Source organism: Saimiri boliviensis, chromosome 13, assembly GCF_048565385.1.
Source record: "Saimiri boliviensis isolate mSaiBol1 chromosome 13, mSaiBol1.pri, whole genome shotgun sequence".
Classification (NCBI taxonomy): Eukaryota; Metazoa; Chordata; class Mammalia; order Primates; family Cebidae; genus Saimiri; species Saimiri boliviensis.
In genome coordinates this window covers 456,063-483,462 of record NC_133461.1, presented here as the reverse complement: position 1 = coordinate 483,462, position 27,400 = coordinate 456,063, and the positions used below count along the sequence as shown (strand labels likewise).

The following is a 27,400-nucleotide window of genomic DNA, read 5'->3' as shown; positions in this document are numbered from 1 at the left end:
CGCCCTAGGCCGCCCGGCGAGGATCCCGCGCCGCCCCCGCGCTCCTCACCTGCGCCCCGTGCCCCGGCGCCGCTTACCCAAGCGCGCGTCCCGGCGTCATCCGCTCCGGCTCCGGGAAGCCCCGCCCCGTGACGTCACAATGCCGGGCTCCGCCCACGCTGGGGCTGGTGGGGCGGGGCCGGGTCCTAGAGCGCGCGGGCAGGAGGGACCGGAGGGGCAGGAGGGGCAGGAGGGGCGGGGGGGTAAGGGGGGTATGAGGGGCAGGGGGGCAGGAGGGGCGGGGGGGTAAGGGGGGTATGAGGGGCAGGGGGGGCAGGAGGGGTGGGGAGGGATGGGGAGGGGCGGGGGGGCCGGGTCCTAGAGCGCGCGGGCAGGAGGGGCGGGAGGGGCAGGAGGGGCAGGGAGGGCGGGAGGGGCAGGGGGGGCAGGGAGGGCGGGAGGGGCAGGGGGGGCAGGGAGGGCGGGAGGGGCGGGCGGGGCGCGGAGCCGGGGCTGGTGGGGCGGCGGGGCCGCGCGGCTCCTCCCTCCGGGTCGGGAAATCGCGTCCGGGCGGGGCGGTCCCTCACCCTGGCGCCCGCGTGAACCCGTCCCCAGCGGACCCCGCGCGCGGCCAACTGAGCGGAGGGCGCGGTCCTGAGGGCGGGGTCGCGGGGTCCCGGCGCGCCCCTCACGCGCGTCCCGAACGCGGGGCGCCAGAGGACGAGTCTCGTCCGGCTCCTTCCCGGCTCGGAGTCTGCAGCGCCCGGTGGCGGCCGCGGCCTCGGGGGACGGAGCCGCTGTCCTCAGCGCGGCGGTGTCTGTGGCCCTCACGGCGGAGACGCGGGCGGCCTCTCCCCACCCCGTGCGGTGATCTGGGCTGAACCGTCCGGCGCCCGTCTGCAGACACGGCAGCTCCTGAGCCTCCAGACAGACTCCGGGGCCAGGCGTGCGTGGAACCCCGGCCCTGCTGCCCGCCTCGCCCCGGGGGCTCCAGACCGAGCCGACTCCGAGCCCGCACCTGCCCGCAGGCAGATGCCCTCGCCCAGGACCCTCTTGGCCCGCGCGGGTGAGGGGCGGGGGACGCGCTGTGAGGGGCGGAGGGGGCAGGGGTGAGGGGCGGGGGCGCGCGGGCGAGGGCTGTGTGCGGAGGGCTCTTCTGCGTCAGCCGCTGCCTCTTGCCCCGGGCCCGGCCCTCTGCCCCCTGCCCTCTGCACGGCTGGGTTTGTGGGGATCATAAGGACAGTCACCGCCTAACTAGGAGCAAGTCCCCGACAGTCGAGGAAACAGGGCACCCCCGCCGTGCACCCCAGGCTGGCGTTGGGATTTCTTCTCAGCCAGCGCTGCGGGGCGCCAGGAACGAAGAGTGGAGCGAAAGGCGCAGCCGGAAGCCTGGGGGAGAAAAAGCCGCTGCCCCTGCCCCGCCGCGCCCTCCGCAGCCCTGGGGCCCTTGGGGTCTCGCGCCCTCTCTGCCCTAGAGGTTGAAGGAAGGAAGCTCCGGGCTTCCTTGCCGACCCTCGCTGGAGCACGGGGGTCCCAGATGCTGGCCTCGGCTGTCCTAAATCCTGAGGGTATGGAGGCACCGGGCAAGATGGGGCCGCAGCCTGGGGCCTAGAGCCGCCCCTCTGCACGGGGCCTCCAGGAGCAGGCGCATCAGGCACGCTCCGACCTCGCCCCGCAGGCCTCACCCCTAAGAGGAACCCGGGGAGGTGAGCTGAGGACTGCAGACTCAGTTTGTACCTTTTCCATCACCACCTGCCCGGGGTCCGGATCCCGCCCGCCCAGTCTACATCAGCCCATCACAGCTCATCTTAGGTGCTTCATTTGTCACCTGCAACCAAGAGAGGCCCACCAAGCCGTGCACATCTGGAAAATGGCCCTTAAAAGGACATAAGCCCTAATCCCTGCAACCTTTACCTCGTATGGGAAAACCATATTTCTTTTGCAGATGTTATCAAGGATTTTGAGATAGAGATACTCTCCTGGATTATACGGGTGGGCCCCACACACTGTGGCCCACGCCCATAATCCCGACACTTTGGGAGCCCCAGGCAGGCAAATCTCTTGAGCCCAGGAGTTCGAGACCAGCCTGGGCAACATGCGGAGACCTGTCTCTACAAAAGATAGAAAAATTGCGCCGGGCGCGGTGGCTCAAGCCTGTAATCCCAGCACTTTGGGAGGCCGAGGCGGGTGGCGGGTGGATCACGAGGTCGAGAGATCGAGACCATCCTGGTCAACATGGTGAAACCCCGTCTCTACTAAAAGTGCAAAAAATTAGCTGGGCATGGTGGCAGGTGCCTGTAATCCCAGCTACTCAGGAGGCTGAGGCAGGAGAATTGCCTGAGCCCAGGAGGCAGAGGTTGCAGTGAGCCGAGATGGCGCCATTGCACTCCAGCCTGGGTAACAAGGGCGAAACTCCGTCTCAAAAAAAAAAAAAAGAAAAGAAAAAAAAAGAAAAATTATCTGGGTTTGGTGGTGCACCCCCGTAGTCCCAGCTACTTCGGAGGTGGAAGGATCGCTTGAGCCCAGGAGGTCGAGACTGCAGTGAGCCAGGATTGTACCACTGCACTCTAGCGTAGGTGACAAAGTGAGACCTTGTCTCGAAAATAAATAAATACAATACAACGGAGACAGAGTCTCTGTTGGCCAGGCTGGTCTTGAAATTCTGGCCTCAAATGATCCACCTTGGCCTCTCAAACTGCTGGAATGACAGGCACGAGCCACTGTGAACTGCCACATGTATCTTTGTAAGAGGAAGGTAGAAGGAAATTTGGTGGCTCACAGAAGAGAGGGCCATGGGAATATGGAGCAGAAATGAAGATGGGGCCTTGAAAGTGGAAGTGAAGCAGTCACAAGCCAAGTAACACTGGAGCCACCAGAGCTGACAAGAAACAAGGAGCAGATTGTCCCCAGAGCCATTCGAGGAAGCCTGGCCCTGCCAACACCTTGATCAGCCCAGGAAAAGTGATGGTGGCCTTCTGGCCTCTGGAACTGTGAGGGAATACAAGTCTGCTATTGTAAGCCACCCAGCTTGTGGTCATTTGTTACAGGAGCCACCAGAAGCCAATACAGGAGCCAAATGAGTGACTGAAGAGATCAGAGTTGTGACAGAGGAAGCAGAGCTGTGCCTCGTGCTTTCCAGGCTCTGCTCATGAGAAACAGGTCACTGGGTTGAACCCAAGCAGAAGAGGATGTCATGTAGGAGCATGAATACCTCTGGGAACCACTTAAGAAGGTGCCTAACACATGATGCTCATAAAATGAAAAGCAAACAAAGCGACCTTGTTCTGAGAGCTGGGAGAAGACTGGAGCCACTGTTTTATAGACGAGATCTCACCATGTTGGCCAGGTTGGTCTTTGAACTCCTGGTATCAGACAATCCTCCCACCTAGGCCTCCCAAAGTGCTGGGATTACAGGTGTGAGCTACCGCGCCCAGTTGCACACCCCGTTTCTTTCTTTTTTGTTTTTGAGACAGAGTCTCGCTCTGTCACCCAGGCTGGAGTGCAGTGGCACCATCTTCACTCACTGCAGCCTCCGCCTCCTGGGTTCAAGTGATTCTTCTTCCTCAGCCTCCTGAGTTGCTGAGACCACATGCATGCACGAAAACCACCCAGCTAATTTTTGTATTTTTTAGTAGAGACAGGGTTTCAGCATATTGGCCAGCCTGATCTTGAACTCCTGACCTCATGATCCACCTGCCCCAGTCTCCTAAGGTGCTGGGATTACAGGCATGAGCCACTGCCCCTGGCCACACACCCCATTTCTTAAGGAAACCTGTGCAGAAGGTGGATTGGAACCTCACTTTAGGAACCTGGCTCCTAAAGTTCACAACAGAGAACTTCTGGTGTCATGTGACGTGCTTGGCAGTCACCACCCCCATCCTTACAGCAGGGAAACGCAGAGCACACAGCAAGCCAGCAGCCTTTCATGGGCCCATCAGAAAACTGAGGCTGCCAGACAAGCTGGCACCCTGCTCTGAAGAGACCGACAAATCCAGGTAGACACAGCACCTGAGAGCTGCTCACCCAAAGCAGAAACTCCTGGATAAACTGGCTTTAATGGAAAAATTAGACAACATGCAAGACCAGATAGGTAATGTCAGCAGAGAGACAGAAACAATAATAGTAAAAACAACATGCAAGAAGTCAAAAACACACTCATAGAAATAAAGAATGCTCATTCATTGACTAGACAGAACAAAGGAAAGAATCACTTAATATGAAGGTAAGTCAACAGAAACTTCTCAAACTGAAATGCAAGGAGAAAAGGGAATGGAAAAAAGTCAACCGATAGAGCTTGAGTGGGTGTCCCCAGCAAATCTCGTGTTTAATTGTGATCCCCAGTTTTGGAGGTGGGTCTTGGTGGGGGGTGTTTGGATCATTGGGGTGGATCCCTCATGAATGGCTTGGGTCATTCCCAACATCCCATTAGTGATGAGTAAGCTCTCACTCTGAGTTCACATGAGATCTGTTTTCTTTTTTGTAGGGAGTGGGGGAAGGAGTCTCACTCTGTAGCCCAGGCTGGAGTCCAATGGCACAATCTCGGCTCACGGCAATATTTGCCTCCTGGGTTCAAGTGATTCTTGCGCCTCAGTCTCCAAAGTAGCTGGGATTTCAGGCACACGCCACCACACCCAGCTAATTTTTTGTATTTTTAGTAGAGACAGCGTTTCACCGTGTTGGCCAGGCTGGTCTGAAACTCCTGACCTCGTGCTCTGCCATGAACCTGAGAGGCAGAGGTTGCAGTGAGCCGAGGTCGCTTTATTGCACTCCAGCCTGGGTAACAGAGTGAGACGCTGTCTCAAAAAAAAAAAAAAAAGAAAAAAAAAGTGCAGTGGCTTACGCCTATAGTCCCACCACTTTGGGAGGCCGAGGTGGGGGGATCACGAGTTCAGGAGTTGGAGACCAGCCTGACCAACAAGGTGAAACACCGTCTCTACTAAAAATCCAAAAACATTAGCTGGGCATGGGGCGTGGTGGCATGCACCTTTAATCCCAGCTACTCAGAAAGCTGAAGCAGGAGAATCACTTGAACCCAGGAGGTAGAGGTTGCAGTGAGCTGAGGTCATGCCACTGCACTCCAGCCTGGGTGACAGAGCAAGACTCCATTTCTTTTTTTTTGAGACGGAGTTTCACTCTTGTTACCCAGGCTGGAGTGCAATGGCGCGATCTCGGCTCACCGCAACCTCCGCCTCCTGGGTTCAGGCAATTCTCCTGCCTCAGCCTCCTGAGTAGCTGGGATTACAGGCACGCGCCACCATGCCCAGCTAATGTTTTGTATTTTTAGTAGAGACGGGGTTTCACCATGTTGACCAGGATGGTCTCGATCTCTTGACCTCATGATCCACCCGCCTCAGCCTCCCAAAGTGCTGGGATTACAAGCTTGAGCCACCGCACCCGGCTACAAGACTCCGTTTCAAAAAAAAAAAAAAAGAAAAGAAAACCAGAGGAAAAAAACACCTTAGTTCCCAGCCATGGAAGTATGAATGGTCAGACATGCCTCATTATACCCCCTCCCTCTTGTGCTTCAGACACGACTGGCCAGCATAAACGTGAAAATAGACATCGTAAGACTGATGAAACAAACTCGTTGTGGCAGTAAGATACCAAATCGTAAGTAAAACTTAAGGCCATGCTATAGAAAGTTAAAAGTTCCTTTTCAAAGTTTACCTTCTTGTTAAAGGACAATAATAATAAATGTTAGAAATAATCGTTTGTTTTAAAGACTTTCTTCAAGCCGGGCGCGGTGGCTCAAGCCTGTAATCCCAGCACTTTGGGAGGCCGAGGCGGGTGGATCACGAGCTCAAGAAATCGAGACCATCCTGGTCAACATGGTGAAACCCTGTCTCTACTAAGGATACAAAAAATTAGCTGGGCATGGTGGCGCGTGCCTGTAATCCCAGCTACTCAGGAGGCTGAGGCAAGAGAATTGCCTGAACCCAGGAGGCGGAGGTTGCGGTGAGCCGAGATCGCGCCATTGCACTCCAGCCTGGGCAACAAGAGCGAAACTCCGTCTCAAAAAAAAAAAAAAAAAGACTTTCTTCAAAGCCTTCTTGCTACTAATGCTCTGTTAAGGTTCATCCTATGTTGCTGTTAGACATGCTTACAGGCACATAGTGCGTTCTATGTCCTTGTACTTTAACCAAGACATCTGTGCTGGACGTGCTCACAGGTATGTCCCAGCTCGCAGCCTATGCCCCTTCCTTATTTGGACTTCCTCTTTTCCTTTGTTCTCCATTGCCTTTACCTATTTAGAAAAGTTTTAAGTTGTTAGCCAATTGGGTTCATTTTAGATTGTGAGGTCTGGCTGCTACCAATGGAGATCGGACACAGCAGTAAGAACCCAATGCACAGGGAATAAATATGCCTGCCTTTTTTTGTTCATTGTACTCTTGTGGCCAGACTGTTGGTTTGTAGTACCCTTTCTGCAGAAAATAAAATTGTCTTGCTGAGAAAACTTTTTGTCTGAATGCTGATTTTTCCTTGCAGCACCTGGGAACAAGCACTCTGTCTCTAGCACACTGCCAAGCAAGGGTTAAGTCACACACCCTACACTTAAAGCATGAACTGTGTTCTAAGGACCAGAAAGTGTTGCTTTTTTTTTGAGCAGCTAAATAAGCACTGGCCTTGAGATGGGCAACAGTGAAACAATGGCAGCGCACAGATGCTGTCTGACTGAACGCCCATCCCACCAGCTACAGCTACACCTCTGACCCGACAAGAGGCTGATTTCAGTAACTCTCCTGGGAAGAGACCACTGACCACGGTTGGTCCTGGCTGGTACAGAGGCTGGTGCCAAGTGCCTTCGGGTCTTAGAAAGACCTTTTGATGTGTAGGGTCTAACTGTAACACATTTAAATGTTACATTTCCACCCCAAAGTGAACATGGGTCATATGACACATACAGCAGGACCCCCTTCATGATTACTGATAGCTACTCCTGCAACCTGTTAAATATGTGTGTTTAGCCAACCCAGTCGGCATAATCTCGAACCCTGCCCTGTCCTCTGCTCCTCTGAAGGGCTTGTATCTGGTCTTCTGGGATGTCCACTTTGCAAGTTATTTAAGAAATCGTTTCCTTTTCCAAATGTATTGTTGTAAGTTAATATTGTTTTAAGTTAATGAGGAATATGAGTAAAAATTACAGTGGACTTCTTGTTAGAAAACATGCAGGCAAGAAAGGGGTGGAGTGAAATCTTTAAAATGTTGCAATTAAACAAAAATCTTCCCATATAGAATTCTAGATCAGTAAAAGTATCCTTAAGTTGCAGGAAAAATAAAGACTTTCTCAGAAAAACCAAAACCGAGGGAACGTATTGCCAGTAGGCCTGCCCTGTGAGAAGGGTTACAGCCGAGGACGCTGATGCAGGTCAGCAGCTTAGATCTACCTCAGCAAGGAAAAGCATCACAGGCAGAATAGATGCAGGGAATTAACACCAACTGTTTAAAGCCATAAAGTAACAGTGTGTTGGGTGATTACAGCTTGTGGAAAAGTGAATGATAGCAATGTCACAGGGGACAGTGGGAGGAGCTGGGACTTTTCTGGTGTAAAATACCTAAAGTGTGCTGCTCTCCCTACCAGGAGGTCTAAAGCTACAGTCCACAGCCTAAGCCACTTGATCACACACTGAAACCCCTGGCAGGAGGGGCTTTAAAACCACAGTGCCCAAGTGCCCAGGCCCACCCACAGAGCACTGATAAAGGGGCTTGTGCATGTCAGGGCAGCCTGCTAAGCCTTCCCTAGAAGTTCTGCTGTGTAGCCAGATTTGAGAGCCACTGTTTTAAAATTCACACCCACAAAAGCTGCACAATACAGTAGGTCCTCATTACTCAGGATCACGCCTGCCTGGAAAGACCACTTACCCAAACAGGACGAGAATTGCGTAGTAAATAATCAATGGAATTAGAAAATAGTTGGTTAATATTGCATTAACAATGAAAATTAAATTTATGAAAATATTGCAACTATTTTAGAATAAATAAAATGGAGCAGGCCGGGTGTGTAGGCTTATGCCTGTAATCCCAAGACTTCGGGAAGCTCAGGTGGGTGGATCAGTTGAGCCCAGGAGTTCAAGACTAGCCTGGGCAACGTAACAAGACCCCATCCATCTCTACTAAAAATACAAAAATTAGTGGGATACAGTGGCATGCACCTGTAGTCCCAGCTACTTAGGAGGCTGAGGTGGGAGGATCACCTGAGCCCAGGAGGTTGAGGCTGCAGTGAGTCGTGATTGTGTCCTTGCACTCCAGCCTGGGCAACAGAGCAAGACCCCGTCTCAAAAAAAGAAAGGAGCAAAAGTCTATAGTCAGATGTGTATACCCAAATATACACCCGAAAGAACTCCTTTTTACGTAATTTTTAAATAAGAATTTTCAAACACAAAAGTAAAGAGAGTAACACAATGAAACCCATGTATCCATCAGTCAGCTTCAATCGTTATAAAAGAGCTCTTTTAATGAATATAAAATAAAAACTGAACTTTTTCACAGCATTTCTCCTTTCTTGGTAATAACAGTGCACCCTAAAATCAGCAGCATCTTAGAGTTAAGACCTCAGAAACAAGGCAAGTCACACTGGATCCCAGGGGCATCTGGGAACCTCCTTGGGCACTTACGCTTCGTCCCACGCTTGGTTGAACCTTGATGTTTTCAGCTATCCAGAATAAAACTTTGGTTTTCTAATTTAAAGTTTTGTTTCATATCTACATTCTGCTCTTGTGGTCTGCATCTTTGCTCTCCTAAGTAGCTATTTCAGTCTTACCCAGATGATTTTCTTCCCAATTGTCTGCCCTCACACCAGGGAAACACTGCCTAATTTTATAACTTCAGAGTACATGTTAATATTCTTTAATATTTAGATTCCCAAGGTCATTATTGATCCTGGGCTAGTGCTCAGCAGTTTTCTTTTGTCAGCTCATGCACCACCCAGGCAGCATATGTTGAGGAAGGCACCATTTCTATATTTATCCTAAGCCAAACATGAGCAGGAAAACAGAGCTATTCTAAAAATAATTTTGTCAGGTCAAAAAGAAACAACTGCTAGGTTGATCTGGCCGCTGACTCCTCCAGCAGCTGTGAAATCAAGAACACATGTCGTTTCCTCGCTGCACTCCTAAGGTAGAGAAGACGGCTTTGAAGACCTGCAGTCCATACTGGCATTGTGGAGTCAGAGCAGAGCAGGGCATGGCCCCATCGCTGAGCAGCCACTGCCCTCTGGCTTCAGTTCCTCCAGCTGCAGATGGGAGCAGTCTCGCTGGCCTGGCCACCTTTTGTTAGGGTTGGTCTCCAGCTTTTGAGTAAGGAATAGACAAGATTGTTTAGTAATTTTCAAAAGTGAGAACTGAGATTATTCCATCAACAGAATTAGAGTTTAGAGAAATTGAGAAAGTTAGACAATAAACTTGGTAATATATAGTTGTATTCTTGATATTTATTAATCATCATCAAAATATGAAAGGAAGACTCTTTAAATAATTTTTTTTTTTTTTTTTTTTTTTTTTTTTTTAGGCAGAGTCTCACTATGTTGCCCAGGCTGGAGTGCCGTGGCACAATCTTAGCTCACTGCAACCTCCACCGCCCAGGTTCAAGTGATTCCCCTGCCTCAGCCTCCGGAATAGCTGGACTACAGGCACGTGACACCACACCTGGCTAATTTTTATGTTTTTAGTAAAGAAGGGGTTTCACCATATTGGCCAACTCCTGACCTGGTGATCCACCTGCCTCGGCCTCCCAAAGTGCTGAGGTGACAGGCATGAGCTACTAGGATTTTGGGTGAGACGTGCTTGAACCTGGGAGGCGGAGGTTGCAGTGAGCCGAATCGCCCCACTGCACTCCAGTCTGGTGACAAAGTGAGACTCTGTCTCAAAAAAAAAAAAAAAGCGGAAGTTGAGCAGCCAAAACAAAAGTGAGATTAAAAACGCAAGAAGCCTCCACAGCTGGCTACATCCGGACCAAACCTGTCACGGGCAGCCCCTCAGAGATGGGCTACGCATTAGGGAGGAAAAGGACCCTGCATATGACCCCGCATGATCATCAGCTCATTAAAGCTCATGCAGATGGACTTTAGATCAAGCATGTACTTAAAATTAAGGGATGGAGGCAGCATGCAAGCGCCAGAGTAAGCAACCCACTTGTCAGTCAAAAGGCAGGCGCCGGCTAGAGATGAGGCAGCCTGGGGAAGATAAGAAAAAAACAACATAGAGAGCCCCAAATACACCAAACTGGCTGGTCTCACTCGCAGAGGCCGGCCCACTCGCCCCTCTTTGAGAGCGTAACACTGTGCTTAATAAACTTTTGCTGCTTGCTTTGCTATTCGTGTGTGTCATGTCCAATTCTTTGCTCAGGACAGCAAGAGCCTGGAACTGCCGGCACCCTCCGGTAACACGTACACCACGCTCTGCTTGTCCCTCCGGCTGTCAGTGGACACTTCCGTTGCTTCTGTCTTTGTGGGATTGTGAGCATGCCGCTTTGAACATGGGGGTGCAAATATCTGTTCAAGACTCTGCTTTCCACTTGGGGTATGTATTCAGAAGTGAGATGGGTGGATCCTGTGGTGATTCTATGTTTAAGTTTCTGGGGAACTGCCGGACTGTTTTTCCATAGTGGCGACATCATTTTACATTCGTATGAGCAGTGGATGAGGGTTCTAATTTCTCCGCATCCCCGTCAACACCTGTTGTTATCTGTCGTTGACTCTAGCCATCCTAGTAGGTGTGAAGTCGTGTCTTAGTTCATTTTGTGCCGCTGTGACAGAAGAACCAAGATCGGGTCATGTATAGAGAACGGAGATGCGTGTTTTACACGTCCACAGGCTGGAGAGCCTGAGATGCAGTGGCTGGCTTCCGGCGAGGGCGGTTGTGCTGTGTCATCCCACGGGAAGGCAGAAGGGCGAGAGAGGGTGCACGTGTGAGAGAGAGGCAGAGACATGCAGACACAGACAGAGACAGCGAGAAAAACAGAGACAGAGACAGAGAGAGGCAGAGACAGACAGAGACAGAGAGAGAGATACAGAGACAGAGACAGAAACAGAGAGACAGAGACAGAGATACAGAGACAGAGAGAGACAGAGACAGTCAGAGAGACAGAGACAGAGAGATACAGAGACAGACAGAGATAGAAACAGAGACAGAGACAGAGAGAGGCAGAGACAGCGAGAGAGACAGAGACAGAGATACAGAGACAGCGAGAGAGACAGAGACAATGAGAGAGACAGAGACAGACAGAGACTGAAACAGAGGTAGACAATGAGAGAGAGAGAGACAGGGAGAGAAAGGAGAGAGAGCCTTTATGACCTAATCATCTCTTCAGGGTCACACCTTGAACACTGCTGCACTGGGGATGAAGTTTCCAGCACAACTACTTTGGGGGACACGTTTAAACCATAGCAAGTACTGCCAGCTGTGGCTTGTGGTTTTGATCTGCATTTCCCTAGTGACTAGTGACATTAAGCATCTTTTCAGGTCTTGACTGGACATTCTCATATCGTCTTTGTAGAAATTGTCTTTTCAAGTCCTTTCCCCATTATTTTAAATTCAAATCTAAATTTTAGATTCCTAGGGTACATGTGCAGGTTTGTTACAAGGGTATGTTGTATGATGCTGAAATGTGGAGTGAGCATAGGACCCAAAAGAAAGCTTTTTAGGCCAGGTGCAGTGGCTCACGCCTGTAATCTCAGCACTTTGGGAGGCCAAGGCAGACAGATCACCTGAGTTTGAGACCGGCTTGGCCACCATGGCGAAACCATCTGTACTAAAAATACAAAAAAGACACCGGGCGTGGCGGCTCACGCCTGTAATGCCAGCACTTTGGGAGGCTGAGGCAGGTGGATCACAAGGTCAGGAGATCAAGACCATCCTGGCCAACATGGTGAATCCCCATCTCAAAAAAAAAAAAAAAACAACAAAATTTAGCCAGGTGTGGTGGTGAGTGCCTGTAATCCCAGCTACTCAGGAGGCTGAGACAGGAGAATTGCTTAATCCCAGGAGGCAGAGGTTGCAGTGAGCTGAGATCGCACCATCACACTCCAGCCTGGGTGACAGAACAAGACTTTGTCTCAAAAAAAGCAAGCAAGCTTTTTAGCCCTCCCTCCCTCCTTTTGGAGTCCCAGTGTCTATCATTACAGCCATGTGTACCCAAGATGTAGCTCCCACTTATACGCAGGAACATGTGGTATTTGGTTTTCTGTTCCTGTATTAAATTGCTTAGATCATGGCCTTCAGCTGCACTCACATGGCTGCAAAGGACATGATTTTGTTCTTGTTTTATGGTTCACGGTATTCTATGGTGTACATCAATCACTTGTTGATGGGACACCTGAAGTGTTTTCATGTCTTTGCTATCGTGACTAGTGCTTAATAAACACACAAATGCAGGTGTCTGTTCGGCAAAAGAATTTATTTTCCTCTGGGTATATGCCCAGTAATGGGATTCCTGGCTTGAATGTTAGTTCTATTTTTAGTTCTTTGAGAAATCTCCAATCTGGTTTCCACAGTGGCTGAACTAATTTACATTCCCACCAACAGTGTGTAAGTGTTCCTTTTTCTTGGCAGCCTCGCCAGCATCTGTTGATGCTTCATGGTGGTTTTGATTTGTATTTTTCTAATAATTAGGAACATTGAGCTTTCTTCATGTTTGTCCGCTGCTTGCGTATCTTCTTTTGAGAAGCGTCTGTTCAACATCCTTTGCCCTTTAATGGATTTTTTGTTTGTTTGTTTGTTTGTTTTCCTTGTTGATTTGTTTGAGTTCCTTATAGATTCTGGATATTAGTCCTTTGCTGGATGCCTAGTTTACAAATATTTTCTTCCATTATGTAGATTGTCTGTTTACTCTGCTGATAGTTTCTTTGAAGCTTTTTAGTTTAATTAGGTCCCAGCTGTCAATTTTTGGTTTTGCTGCAATTGCTTTTGAGGACTCAGTCATAAATCCTTTGACTAGGTCAATATCCAGAAAAGTATCTCTTGGTTTGTCCTATGATTTTTTTTTTTTTTTTTTTTTTTTTTTTTTTTTTTTTTGAGACAGAGTTTCGCTCTTGTTACCCAGGCTGGAGTGCAATGGCGCGATCTCGGCTCACCGCAACCTCCACCTCCTGGGTTCAGGCAATTCTCCTGCCTCAGCCTCCCGAGTAGCTGGGATTACAGGCACGTGCCACTATGCCCAGCTAATTTTTTGTATTTTTAGTACAGACGGGGTTTCACTATGTTGACCGGGATGATCCACCCGCCTCGGCCTCCCAAAGTGCTGGGATTACAGGCTTGAGTATGATCCACTCGGGATGATCCACTCGACCTCGTGATCCACCCGCCTCGGCCTCCCAAAGTGCTGGGATTACAGGCTTGAGCCACCGCGCCCGGCCTGTCCTGTGATTTTTTAAAGTTTGAGGTCTTACAGTTAAATCTTTCCTCATCTCGAGTTAATTTTTATGTATGGTGAGAGGTAGGGGTCCAGTTTCATTCTCTGCAAATGACGAGACAGCTATTCCAGCACTATCTGTTGAACAGGGAGTCCTTTTCCCGTTGCTTGTTTGTGTTGACTTTGTCGAGGATCAGTTGGTTGTATATGTGCAGCTTTATTTCTGCGTTCTCTATTCTGTTCCATTGATCTGTGGGTGCCTGTTTTTGTGACAATGCCATGCTATTTTGGTTACTGTAGCCTTGTAATGTAGTTTGAAGTTGGGTAATGTGGTGCTTTTAGCTATGTCCTTTTTGCTTAGGTTTGCTTTTTCCATTAAGGCTCTTTTTGGTCCCACATGAATTTTAGAGTAGCGTTTTCCTAATTCTGTGAAAACAATATTGGTAGTTTGAGAGGAAGAGCGTGAAATCTGTAGATTGCTTTGTCTTTCCCCATTGTTGAATCAGGTTGCTTGTTTGTCTTGTTGCTAGATTGCAGGAGTTCTTTTTATATCCCAGACATCAGTTCCACATCAGATACAAATCTACAGTATCTTCTCCATTCTGTGAATTACCTTTTTCCTCTATTTTGTTGTTAACATTGTTGTTGTTTGCTTTTTGTTTTGTTTTGCTTTTTGAGACAGAGTCTCACTCTGTTGCTTAGGCTGGAGTGCAGTGGTGTGATCTTGGCTCACTACAGCCTCCACCTCCCAGGTTGAAGAAATTCTCCTGCCTCAGCCTCCTGAGTAACTGGGAATACAGGTGCCCACCACCACGCCCAGCTAGTTGTTGTATTTTTAGTAGAGATGGGGTTTTACCATGCTGGCCAGGCTGGTCTTGAACTCCTAAGCTCAGGTGATCCACCCACCTTAGCCTCCCAAAGTGCTGCGATCACACCTTTCACTCTACTGATAGTGTCCTTTGATGCACAGGAGTTTTCAACTTTCACGAAGTCCAGTTTGTCTAATTTTTTTGTTGCCTGTGCTTTTGGCACCATATCCAAAGGAAAAAAAAAATTGCCAAGTCCAATGTTATGACGTTTTTCCCCTATGTTTTTTTCTACTGCCTCAGTAACACCAACCTACCTGAGGCCCAGATTCCTGGCCTCCCACAGACCTTTAAGAACGAAGGTTCCGGCCGGGCGCGGTGGCTCACGCCTGTAATCCCAGCACTTTGGGAGGCCGAGGCGGGTGGATCACGAGGTCAAGAGATCGAGACCATCCTGGTCAACATGGTGAAACCCCGTCTCTACTAAAAATACAAAAAATTAGCTGGGCATGGTGGCGCGTGCCTGTAATCCCAGCTACTCAGGAGGCCGAGGCCGGAGAATTGCCTGAGCCCAGGAGGCGGAGGTTGCGGTGAGCCGAGATCGCGCCATTGCACTCCAGCCTGGGTAACAAGAGCGAAACTCCGTCTCAAAAAAAATAAAAAGAAAAGAAAAAGAAAAAAGGAAAAAAGAAAAAAAAAAAAAGAATGAAGGTTCCTGGGCACCCTCACACACCACAGACAGAATGAGCAAGGGGTGGCAGAGTGGAACCTGGGTTGGCCCTGGCCACTGTCCTGCCTGTGTCTTCTGCTGGTCCATGGGGCTGGCCAGGACAGGAAAGATGGTGGCCCCTCCATGCTGACCCTGGATCCTCTGGCAGTTCCCTGCTCCTGACAGTGTCCTATGACCTCAGACAACAGAATTGAGAGTCAGCGCATTTGAATTCCAAACCCCATGCTGCATGCTTCGGTGGGTATCGACGTTTGCCACATGTGGGCTACTGTCTAGGTTTAATGAGAATGTGGGAAATCGTATCAGTTCCTCTTCCAGCAGTGGCATTTGGACATTTCCCTCTGAAACCTTTCCTGCCCTGGGCACACAGAACACACCTTCCTCCGTCTCCCACTTGCTCTCTGCTGACCATCCTGGAGACTCTGGGAGCTTTGTGGCACCTCCACACCCCACACAAGGCTGAGCCTTCCTTTCTCTCCTGCTGAGCCCCACTGGCATCCACCGACTTCCTCGCCGGCCCAGTGCTGAGAAGCCTCCTTGGCATGCACTGGCACTGTGTGCTGGGCTCCTAGAAACGCAGACTCAAGACTCTCAGCTCTGGCAAAAGCTGTGAGCAGATTCTGGAGGGGCCAGCTCCCCCGGGGGTTGGGTGCTGTGGCCAGAGAGCCTGAGATATGCTGTTTGAACCACCTGGGTCTTGATGCCCTCACTGCAGTGAACTTTGTCCTAGCCTGTTAGAAATAGTAATTTCTTTGGGCCGGGCGCTGTGACTCACGCCTGTAAGCCCAGCACTTCAGGAGGCTGAGGCAGGTGGATCACCTGAGGTCAGGAGTTCAAGACCAGTCTGGCCAACATGGTGAAACCCCATCTCTACTAAAAATACAAAACTGGGTATGGTGGTGCATGCCTGTAATCCCAGCTACTCAGAAGGCTGAGGCAGGAGAATTGCTTAAACGTGGGAGGCGGAGGTTGTAGTGAGCCGAGATCATACCACTGCACTCCAGTCCAGCCTGGGTGAGACAGTGAGACTCCGTCTCTCTCTCTCTCTATATATATAGATATATAGATTGTTTTAAACACTTTATTTAAAGGCCTTCTTGCCTCTTTGCTAGAAGCCCTATCCTGTGTAGCTGTTAGACATGCTCACAGGCACGTAGCTCATCTATGTCCTTGTACTTTAACCAAGACATCTGTGCTGAGCATGCTCACAGGCAGGTCCCAGCTCGCAGCCTACGCCCCTGCCTTATTTGGACTTCCTTTTTTTTTGCTCTCCATTGCTTTGCCTTTTAGAAACGTTTCAAGTTATGAGCCAGTCGGGTTTTAGTTTAGATTGTGAGGTCCGGCTGCAGCCAACGGAGATGAGACACAGCAGTAAGGACGACGTCAAATGCATAAGAAATAAGTACGTCTGCCTTCTTTTGTTCGTTGTACTCTCGTGGCAAGCTTGCTATGGGAGTCTTCTTTCTGCAGGAAGTGAAAAGAATCGCTTTGCTGAGAGATCCTTTGTTCCAGTACTAATTTTTCTCGGAGGCACTGAGCATCTGTTTCCAGCACGTCCCAACCACCTGTTCCTCTGGCCGCGTGGAAGACTCTGCCACCTCCTGCAAGGGCTCCACCTCCAGCATCTGACTTAGACATGCCTCTCGCGCCTCGACCTCCCACCCTGTGGGTTCTCCTCTTGCTTACTGCCATGATCCCCCACCTCATGGCCACCTCCAGCCCCCGAGCCTTCTGTTTTCCCAGCTCAGTGAGGGATCCTGGCCCCCCTATGTGGGACCCCTACTTCTTTCTTAGGGGTGCCCACAAGGCTTCTTGAAGCTTTGCTTCCTGAAAGGTAGTCTTGGGTTGTCTCCATCATATCCAGCTGAAGAGCTTTGTTTGAAAGCCAGTCCTTGGCCAGGCATAGTGGCTCATGCCTGTAAGGTCAGCACTTTGTGGCAGTGAGGTGGGAGGATCGCTTGAGCCCAGGAGTTTGAGACCAGCCCTGGCAACATAGGGAGATTTCTGTCTCTAGAAAAATAATAATAGTAGCTGGGCAGGGTGGTGTGCCTCTGTGGTCCTACCTGCTTGGGAGGCTGAGGCAGGAGAATCCCTTGAGTCCAGTTCAAGGCTACAGTGAGCTATGATTGCACCACTGCACTCCAGCCTGGGTAACACAGCAAAAGCCAATCTAAAAAATAAAAATTAAAAAAAAAGACAGAAGAAAAAGAAAGAGAGGAAGAAGAAAGGAAGGAAAGAAAGAAAAAGAAGGAAATGAAGGAAGGAAGGAAAGAAGAAAGAAAGAAAGAAAGAGAGAGAGAAGAAAGGCAGTCCTGTCGTCTCCCCAGACCCCCAGGCGTATCTCGGTGGGGCTTGGGGCTGCTGTGTGCAGCAATGCTGGGTGATCCTGCTCAGGATGTCCCAGAAGCCTGACCTGAAAGAGCAGCTGGGTTGGAGGGACGGCCCAATGTGCGCGTGGCCAAGGCTATGTGGAGAGGAGAGAGGTGTTCCCAGGTCAGACAGGCTCTTCCTGTCTTCTGCATGGCCAGTTCCAGGCTCATGGGGACCACTGGGGCTCCCTGCTCATTTAGTTACGAAAGCATAGCCCGTGAGGCAAGGGTGCTCAGCCTGAACCTGTACCCGGGGGCAGCCGGTCAACATCTGAACAGGCTCCATGGGGAGCCCACAAGCTCTCCAGAGTCCCGACACCAGTCTGCCTTCACAGATGCCCCAAGCACTTTATCACAAGCTCAGTGCGGTGAAGAGCTCTGTGGCCCCAGCCCTGCCTGAACGAGGAGCAGCTCTGCCCTGGAGATGCTGAAAGCCCCTGCGTCTGCGTGGGTCCCCACCACGAGGGAACCATCCCATGCAGCCATGAGCTGGATGCTGGGCTGTTACTGGAGTAAAGTTGCCGGCCTTGGGCTCAGCACTTGCAGAGCAACAGAAGGGCGGACGTTCTAGAACTTTCTGGAAGGAAGGAAGGAGGGCAGTCTGACTTGTTTCGTGCCTGTGGGTTGATGAGAAACCCTGTCGTGGCCCTGCCGTGGGGCACCAGTGCCCAGCTCTTCCTGCCTCCAGAGAGGAGTACCCTGAAGGGCCTGGAGGGGCTGATGCCAGCTCCCTGTGTCTGCCTCCTCTCTCCATGAATCATTTCCTGCTTCTCCTTTAAGTTAGCTTGAGAGAGTTCTGATCCCTGACACTGAAGTGTGTTTCTGATGGAAACTCCACTGGCTTACACTCCTTACCCACCATGTCAGGCAGGCTCGCCCGGGTCCCCAGCGGCACCTTCCTGCGTGCAGGCCGCCCGCCCTGCTCGGTGGCATCTTCGGGGCCCCGCCTCCTCCTCCTCCTCAGCAGCCGCCCACACCTGCTTTCCCAGAAGGCAGAAGCCGTCCGGCAGGATTCCTGGGGCCTCAATGGTCCAGGCGTGTGCAGCAGCCACCTTCCGCCCACACCGCGGCTTTCTCAGCCTTCCACACTGGCCCCTACAACTGCGTTTGTGTCTCAGCCCCTCTCAAACACAGAAAAGAAGAGGAGGATGCTAAAAGGACACAAAAAGTGGCAAAATGGCCAGGCTTTTAGAAAATTATTTTCACAGCTTCGCTGAGATACAATTAACATACCACAAAATCCACCCATTTACAGGGAAAAATTCAACGGGTTTCAGTATATTCACAGGGTTGCGGCAACCTTCTTACAACCTGATTTTAGAACATTCCCGGCCGGACGCGGTGGCTCAAGCCTGTAATCCCAGCACTTTGGGAGGCCGAGGCGGGTGGATCACGAGGTCAAGAGATCGAGACCATCCTGGTCAACATGGTGAAACCCCGTCTCTACTAAAAATACAAAAAATCAGCTGGGCGTGGTGGCGCGTGCCTGTAATCCCAGCTACTCCGGAGGCTGAGGCAGGAGAATTGTCTGAACCCAGGAGTCGGAGGTTGCGGTGAGCCGAGATCGCGCCATTGCACTCCAGCCTGGGTAACAAAAGCGAAACTCCGTCTCAAAAAAAAAAAAAAAAAAAAAAAAAAAGAACATTCGTGTTCCCCCCACTCCCCCGCAGGAAACCCCTGACCCCATAAGCCCCTCCGCACTCTCCCTCGTCCCTGCAGCCCCCCACAACACCAGCCGACTTCGCGCGCCTGCACTGACCAGGGTCTTCCTGCCTGGCCACCTGGCCTAGTCTTCGAGGCCCCCCTACTCCACGCGTGCGTCAGCGCCTCCCTCACTCCTTTGTGTGGCTGAGAAATACTCCATCACTTGCACTTCGTTACCCTCGTGTCGGGGTGCGGACAATTGGGTGGTTTCCATCCTTTGACCACTCCTTACTGATGCTGCTGCAGAATTTGTGCGCGCCTTTCTGTGCGCACTCGCGCTGCCCTTTCTCTTGACATATGCCTGGGGTTGCACGGCTGGCCCTGTGGAAACTCTGCTTCACTTTTGAGGACCCACCAACTTTCCACAGCGCTGCAGCTTGTCCCAGCCCCGCCAGCTGCGGGCGGCGCCGCAGTCCCCACACCCCCTCCACGTACTTATGTCTGTCTCTGATTCTAGCCGCGCTGGTGGGATGAAGTGGGAGCTCAATGTGGCTTCGGTTTGTATTTTCCTGATGACCAGGTGTAAGGGGAAAAACCAAGAATCACATTTAAAACCTTACCCCAAAGTGGGAGTTACTGAGAAACCAGACAATAGGCGGAGTCCAGCTTAGCGAGTGGGCGAGTTTATTAGGACTCACATGCGGGGCACCCGTGGGCAGCACAGCTTGGAGATTGGCGCGCCTCCGTCCCTAAGCTGCTTTGAGCTAATTTTCTGGCTCTTTGCGTCATGTGTGCGATGGGCCTGCTCTCCGTGGTGGTTCTCACATCTGCTCCGCGGTGTTTCTCGGACACCCGCTCCTCGCTGGGCACTGTGGCCTGGACTCACCGCCTGTCCTTCGGGGTTCAGGCCGCGGACGTCTGCCCTGAAGTAACCTGGTGGGGACGGTCGGGCCACAGCGGCGGTGCTGGGTGGCCGCGTTTTATATATCCGCACATTGAGGCACCAGTGCTTCCAGATGTGGTGACTGGGCTGGGCCTTTGGGTTGCTGGGGTGACCAGACACAACCCTGCCCCCACAGTGCTGCACAGGGCACAGACACCACAGCAAGACAGGTGACCCTAAAAACACACCGTCCTGGAAGGTCGGCCACAACTCAGGTGTGCAGGAGGCAGGGAAGGCCGCGCGCGGTGGCCCAGGCCTGCGGTCCCAGCACTTTGGGAGGCCGAGGCGGGAGGATCACTTGAGCCCAGGAATTCCAGACCAGTCTGGGCAACGTAGTAAGATCCCATCTCTACAAAAAATAAGAACAGGTCACCCGGACCTGGTTGCGTGCGCCGATGGCCCCAGCTACTGGGTAGGTCGAGGCAGGAGGATCATCCGGGCCGGGGAAGTCAAGGCTGCAGGGAGCCGCGGTGGCCACTGCACTTCAGCCTGGGCCGCAGAGCGAGCCGCGTCTCCGGATAGCGCAGCAGGGGTGACCGAGGCCCAGGCATTGCCCGTGCGGAGCGTTCTGGGGGCGCAGGTGGCCGGTGGCGCCCACCGGCCCTCCTAAGTGAGGCGGCCCCGCCAGGCTGTCCGGAGAGCTCGGCTCGGTAAGGCGGGGAGTCCGAGAGCGCGGATCTGGCCTCCGAGGCGGCCCCTCAGTGACCACGTGCCGCGTCCCTGCAGGTGCAGCGCCCGCCTCTCCGCTCCGGCTCCGCCTCCGCCCCGGAACGCGGCGCGCCCCGCCGAGGCGTCCCGGAGGCCCACACCGGAATCGCGGAGCTCAGCTGCTGCGAACTCGCGACAGGTCCAGGCGGCCCGCGGGATCCCCTGCTGACGCCCCCGATCCGGGGTCCACATGGACGCGCGGGGCCCCGAAGCTCCTGCCGGGCGCGCGCTGCGGGACGCGGTGAGCCCCGCTTCCGCTCCTCCCTGGCTGGGGGAGCCCCTGCGGTCCTGGGGTGTCCTGAGGTCCTTGGAGTGGGGGAGCCTGCAGTGCTGGGGGTGCCCTGAAGTCTTCGTGGGGATCTGAGGTCTTGTGGGGAACCCAGCAGTTCTGGGATACATTGAGATCGAGGTCGGTAGGGGAACAGCTGGGCCAAAGGGGGCCCGAAGGTCCCTTCAGAGGGGACCCACGAGTGTCGCAGCGCCCAGGGCTCCCGCCTCTTCCTGGAAATCCTCCTGCCCCCGGGCCTTCCTACTTGCCAAGAGAGTTCCAGGCCCACAGGAGGACAGGCTATGAGACCTGGAATTTGAAGGAATGTGTTGGGCCTTATGCAAGCCTGAAACTAAATTTCCTGAAAAAGGTAGAAAGCCCTGGCATGGTTCAGCGGTCCTATGTCCAGGGGGTTCTAGGTTCACACACCGGAACGTGAGGCTCCCTGGGATCTTGAACCCCAAGCTGGGAGACATTTGTGCTTCTCAGCCTCACTGTTCTCATCTCACCCTGCACACAGTACAGGGCGTGAGGAGTAAATTACACCATGAATGGTGTGGGACGTCAATCTGTAAACTACAAACCCGTATAGAAACAGGAAACGCTTTTAGTAGCAGTGGTGGTATTTCTGTATAACCCGGTAAGTAATTTCTGAAGAATTCTTGAGACGCGGCAGGGTCACCAGACTTTCTCCCGCATCCTCCTCTGCACTTTTTATGGTCTTGGCTCTGGGCTGAGGCGTGTGATTCCCCCTTGTTTCGTGGTGTGTGGTGTGTGGTGTGAAGAGGGGGATGGGTCTGCACGTGGCCCTCTCATGATTCCAGCACCAGGCTACTTGTTGCCAAGACTTTCCTTTCCCTCTGAATCCAACGGCCTGGCACCTTTGTCAGAAGTCAACAGATTTATGGACGGGTGTAACCCATGATATTTGTTTTGTTTTGTTTTGTTTTGAGACGGAATTTCACTTTTGTTACCCAGGCTGGAGTGCAATGGCACGCTCTCGGCTCACCGCAACCTCCTCCTCCTGGGTTCAAGCAATTCTCCTACCTCAGCCTCCCAAGTAGCTGGGATTACAAGCACGTGCCACCATGCCCAGCTATTTTTTTGTATTTTTAGTAGAGACGGGGTTTCACCATGTTGACCAGGATGGTCTCGATCTCTTGACCTCATGATCCACCCGCCTCGGCCTCCCAAAGTGCTGGGATTACAGGCTTGAGCCACCGCGCCCGGCCAACCCATGATATTTAAAATGTCATATGTGGGCTGGGTGTGGTGGCTCACACCTGTGATCCCAGCACTTTGGGAGGCCGAGGTGGGTGGATCACCTAAGGTCATGAGTTCGAGACCAGCCTGGCCAACATGGTGAAACCCCATCTCTAGTAAAGGTACAAAAACTAGCTGGGCATGGTGGCGTGTGCCTGTAATCCCAGCTACTTGGGAGGCTGAGGTGGGAGAATCGCTTGAATTCAGGAGGCAGTTTACTGCAGCCTAGGCAACAGAGCGAGACTTAAAAAAAAAAAGTCATATATGCCAACAGTAAATATTTATTCAACCGCCTTTGGTTTATTTTTTTTTTTCAGGCAGAAAATCTATTTCAAGAACTTCAGGAACATTTTCAAGCTCTGACTGCAACATTAAACCTCAGAAATATCCTTTTCTACCTTTAACAAATGTTGTGCTTTCGGAATGGTCGATTATCATAGAGTATCTTTTCATTGCCTGCTAGTCGTAGATAATAGTTTACTTAGAATTTCCCAGTATTTACATGTATGCTTTTCTGTGGCTTCCTGATGCATTAATTACACCTCACCTGCAGCAAAAGCTCCTGCTTGCAACACAGGATGTTTTGTGCAGCAAACATAAAGGGCAACAGCGCAGCATTTGACACTTCACAGTGGGGCTTCCATCAGTCCCCAGCTGGCAATGCACCCTCAGCCACAGGCCCTCACAGGGAATCAAACCCTGCAGAACACAACGCTGCAGGCTCCAGAACAGGATACCACATACGGCTCTCCCAAACTTTCTTTTGTTTAGTTTAACTTCAGCAACTCACTGTTTTTTCCTAGTAACATGAAAACAAACAGAATTAGGATAGAATTTTTTTTGGACTTAGAGCAAATCTAGATAAGGGTAACAACTGCCCCAAGACTTGCCCAATTTGAGCTCATGCAACACAATTAAATGTATTCCTTAAATATTGAGTGCCTGCAACTTTTGATTTTGTAAGTGGGTTCCAGAACAAAAATGATTCTTAAACATGATAAAATTAAACCATATGAATGTTAGTTTTTTAAAGAGTTAACTTCAGCTGGGTGGCAGTCTATAGTCCCAGCTACTCAGGAGGCTGAGGCAGGAGGATCACTTGAGCCCGGGAGTCTGAGGCTGCAGTAAGCTGTGATCACACCACTGCACTCCAGCCTGGGGGTCAGAGCAAGACCCCACGAACAAGCAAAAAAGAATTAATTTCAATTATATTAATTTTACACACCCAGAGTTTGACTATAAAAAAACCAGACAATCTCCTGTCCTCAAGTCCATGTCCAACCAAGGGAAGCCACATTTTCAAAGCTCACAGTTTAAAAGTTAAAGGGACACACTGAGGAAAACTCAGGGAAAGAAGCTGATTTGCACAGACACTAAGCCTGTCGTTGATTCCCTCGTTTTAACAGTTGCATCTGCCATGGCTCTGCCATGCACACCAGGCCGGCAGGTGCCATGGGAGGCAGGGTCTCTGAGGGCATCCTGGCTTCACCTCGGCCGCCCTGCACACCAGCTCTATGTGCAGAGGTCCTTAACGTTGCACTGGAAGAAATGGGAAATCGCATTGAGGACTTACAGAAGAATGTCAATGACTTAATGGTGCAAGCCGGCATTGAAAATTCTATGAAAGAACAAATGGTAAGGTCGTTATTAGGAAACTATGTCAACCTTTTACACATTTTTTTTTTATTGCTTTCACCTTGAAAAATACAATCCCGTATTTGTTCACTATGGGAATTGCTGCCTTTGTGCTGCATGAAAATTGCCAGGAATAAATTTCCAAATGCTTTTTCTTTCTTTTTGTGATGGAGTCTCGCTCTGTCACCCAGGTTGAAGTGCAATGGTGTGATCTCGGCTCACTGCAACCTCCACCTCCTGGGTTCAAGCCATTCTCCTGCCTCAGCCTCCCAGGTAGCTGGAACTATGGGCATGTGCCACCATGCCCAGCTAATTTTTGTATTTTTAGTAGAGATGGGGGTTTCACCATGTTGGCCAGGCTGGTCTTGGAACTTCTGACCTCAAGTGATCCGCCCACCTTGGCCTCACAAAGTACTGGGATTAGAGACATGAGCCACCATGCCCAGTCACAAATGCTGTTTTCTAAATGGACCAACTAAAACACGCTTTGACATAATTTCTTTAAAGTACACACTTATTTTAATATTAGTTTTTGGAGATGGAGTCTCATCCTGTCAACCAGGCTGGAGTGCTGTGGCATGATCTCAGCTCACTGCAACTGCTGCCTCTCAGTTTCAAACGATGCTTCTGCCTCAGCCTCCTGAATAGCTGGGATTACAGGTGCCTGCCACGACACCTGGCTAATTTTTGTATTTTTAGTAGAGAAGGGGTTTCACCACGTTGGCTAGGGTGGTGTCAAACTCCTGACCTTAGGTGATCCACCCACCTCGGCGTCCCAAAGTGTTGGGATTACAGGTATGAGCCACCTCGCCTGGCCAAAGTACACATTTTAAATGAAAACCTCTATGATTTAAAAACGGAGTTTTATTAGAGTGCTTCTTACCCCTACTCCTTAGTCTTCAATAGTACACAAATGACAGCAAATTAGACTAAGGATTATAACTAGTAGTTTCTGTTTCAGATATATGTTCATGTAACCATTTAAACAAGTCATTTAAGCTGGGCGCAGTGTACTTTTTGAGTAATAATCTTTATAATATGAATTCTGATGTTCAGCATTTAATTTTAAAATCGATTTTAGTAAAACTTAGTGAAACAGAAAGTGCCTATTGGGGTCAGCTGCCCTGTCCGCAGAGCCTGGTGCACTCCAGGCCCTGCTGCTGTCGTTACCTGCCTGAGGGCGCCACACCACCTCCTCCCTAAGGCGGCAGCCAGGTCCACTTTGCCCAGAGCCGGGCACAAACCCTTCAACCCAGTACTGCTCAGACTGTTTGCAGTTAATGAATTTCAAGAGTTTCAACATGCTTTGCATGTTCATAGGATGCCTTTTGTCCATGGACACGCTGAGAGCCGTGACCATTTACAGAGGGCCACAGGGAGGGCTGTGGGGGGGCCGTAGGCCTCTCACAGCTTCTGATGCTGAACGTAAACACGCCACAAAAGAATGCGGGATCAGAGGCACTTTGGAAGCCGTTAGTAAAGACGACGTAGAAAAAACAATTCGGAACAGCGCCACGTAGGCAGGTCCTCCCACCTGTGCCCACGCAGATGCTTTCCCAGGGACCCTCTGAACCTGTAGGTCAGAAAGCTGTGAGCCATGAAGTCACCCTACACTTTCACTTTGGGGTGTGGTCTGTTCGCCTAGGCAGGGATGGCAGTGCTCCGATTCTGCTGGTGGACTGAAGTCCTCATCCCTTCTCTGCGTGAGCTCAGAGCAGAGGCAATCTGCCCCAGACACCTAGTCAAGTCTCCTGCAGATACACTGGCATCTTCACCTTCAGACACTTATTCTGAAAGTCTTAACGCAGTGTTGGTGGCGCCACCCTCTATGCAGCCTTCTGCCCCTTGCTTTTTTGTTCAGTACTGATTCATGTTGACATGTGTGGCCCTAGGTCGGTCGCTAACTGCTGCCTAACTGTCCTCTGATTATCTAATTTGTATTTGACTGTTTCCAAACAGTGCTGCGATATTCTTCTTTATTTGTGTACATATTGCCAGTTTCTCTAGGGAGCCTGATTATTCTGTACCTAGGGGCTTGTTGCCTGAGTTAGCTGCCACTGGTAATTTCCGGACTTTGCCTAGAAGCCATCCTGGGAAGACAGGAAACAGAAATCACTAGCTGCCCAAGAACTAGTTAATGCAACTTGACTACAGCACTACAGTGCCACAGACAAGGCCAGGCTGGGCAGCCACGCAGCCCCAGACTTCATATTCTTATCCTCTGCTACTGGCTGTAATCTGGGAAATCTAAACTTTAGTTTTCTTCTCTGCAAAGTATCTACCTGGTAGGTGGTTGTAAGGATTTGAGAAAATTGCAAAGCACTTAGGTCAGGGCAAGGTAGACAGTAGGTACATAACGAGATAAACTTGAGACTAGAGTCCAGATCATTACGATTTCAACTGTATTGCAGTCACAAAGCACCAATGAAAAGGTTATTAAAATCAAGGGTGAAGAAACGTACTACACCTGGTATGTTACGGACTGAACGTTTATGTCTCCCTAAATAGCTGAAGACCTAACTAAGTGCAGCATGTCTGTATTTGGAGATGGAGCGTCTACAGAAGTAATTAAGGTTACATGGGTCCTGAGGGGGGCCCTCATCCAACAGGATTTGTCTTTCTGAGAAGAGACGCCAGGGGCTTGCCTGCCACCCACTGCCTGCACCAGAGAAGGTGGCCATCACAAGCCAAGGAAAGCCCTCTCCAGAAATCACACAGACTGGCACCTTGATCTGGGATTTCCAGACAAGGTAACTGAAAAGACAAGTTCCTGTTGTTTAAACCACCCAACCCGAAGTATTTTGTGATGGCAGTCCCAGGCAGAATATTACAATATGCAACACATTTACAATAAATCATGATAAACTTACAAATGTGGAATGTCATTGTTTTATCTTTTCTGGTAACAGCCAATAAAGCTGACACGAGACATAATTCACACACCATCCACCAATTATGCAAATCAGTGGGTTTTGATAGAATTGTGCCAAATATTATCACAATCTTAGGACACTTTTTGTTTTTATGCTCACTCTTATGTAAGCACATTTTCATTACGTCAGAAATGAAGCTCTGCCCACTAGCTATCACCTCCTATTCTTCCTCCCTCCCAGTCTTAAGCAACCACTAACCTGTCTCTATGGATTTGCCCCTTCTAGAAAAGCCGTATAAATGGAATCACACAATACGCAGCAACGGGCTTTTCACTTAACCTAATGATTTCAGTGTTCACCCAAACTGTAGCACGTATCAGTACTTTCATTTCTTTTTATGACCAAATAATATTCCGTTGTTTGGATGGACATTTTAAACATTCCTCTGTTGATGGACACTTGGGTTTCCACATTTTGGCTTCTGTGTACAAGTTTCTATGTGGACATAAGCGTTCAATTCTCTTGGGTATGAAACTGCTGAGTCAAACGGTAACACCATGTCCATGAGACAGGGTCTTGCTCGGCTGCCCACGCTGGAGTGCAGTGGTGCAACCATGGCTCCTGCCTCAGCCTCCCGAGTAGTTGGGACCACAGGCACACACCACCATGCCCAGCTAATTTTTTGTAGAGACAGGGTCTCACCAGTTGCCCAGGCTGGTTGAGTACTCCTGGGCTCAAGCAGTCTGCCTTTCTCAGCCTTCCAAAGTGCTGGGAATACAGGCATGACACCTGCACCCAGTCCATGTTTAACTTTTCAATGACCTGCCTGCCTGTTTTA

At 50.7% G+C, this 27,400-nt stretch overlaps 2 protein-coding genes and 1 long non-coding RNA gene across 5 annotated transcripts in view; 2 read left to right on the top strand and 1 right to left on the bottom strand.

Annotated features, from left to right (window-relative positions):
* SLC66A2 (solute carrier family 66 member 2) overlaps positions 1 to 140 on the bottom strand; it is a 38,948-nt gene extending 38,808 nt beyond the window's left edge. For 2 of the 3 annotated variants that reach the window (XM_003925977.4, XM_003925978.4), the window contains exon 1: positions 50 to 131. The gene's annotated coding sequence lies outside the window, so the exon portion shown is untranslated. Of the gene's footprint in view, positions 1 to 49 lie in introns of all 3 variants that reach the window. The other variant, XM_039463862.2, reaches the window with a different exon arrangement.
* Positions 141 to 1,092: 952 nt separating this feature from the next.
* Positions 1,093 to 6,490, top strand: LOC141580757 (uncharacterized). The gene is made up of 3 exons (XR_012513056.1): positions 1,093 to 4,201; positions 5,508 to 5,589; positions 5,702 to 6,490. It is a non-coding gene; the product is annotated as an uncharacterized LOC141580757 (long non-coding RNA).
* Positions 6,491 to 20,558: 14,068 nt separating this feature from the next.
* HSBP1L1 (heat shock factor binding protein 1 like 1) lies at positions 20,559 to 26,562 on the top strand. Its single transcript, XM_074383223.1, has 4 exons — positions 20,559 to 20,764; positions 22,372 to 22,431; positions 23,588 to 23,689; positions 26,198 to 26,562. The coding sequence occupies exons 1-4, from the start codon at positions 20,714 to 20,716 to the stop codon at positions 26,207 to 26,209; spliced, it is 225 nt and encodes a 74-aa protein (XP_074239324.1). The 5' UTR covers positions 20,559 to 20,713; the 3' UTR covers positions 26,210 to 26,562.
* Positions 26,563 to 27,400: the final 838 nt, after the last annotated feature.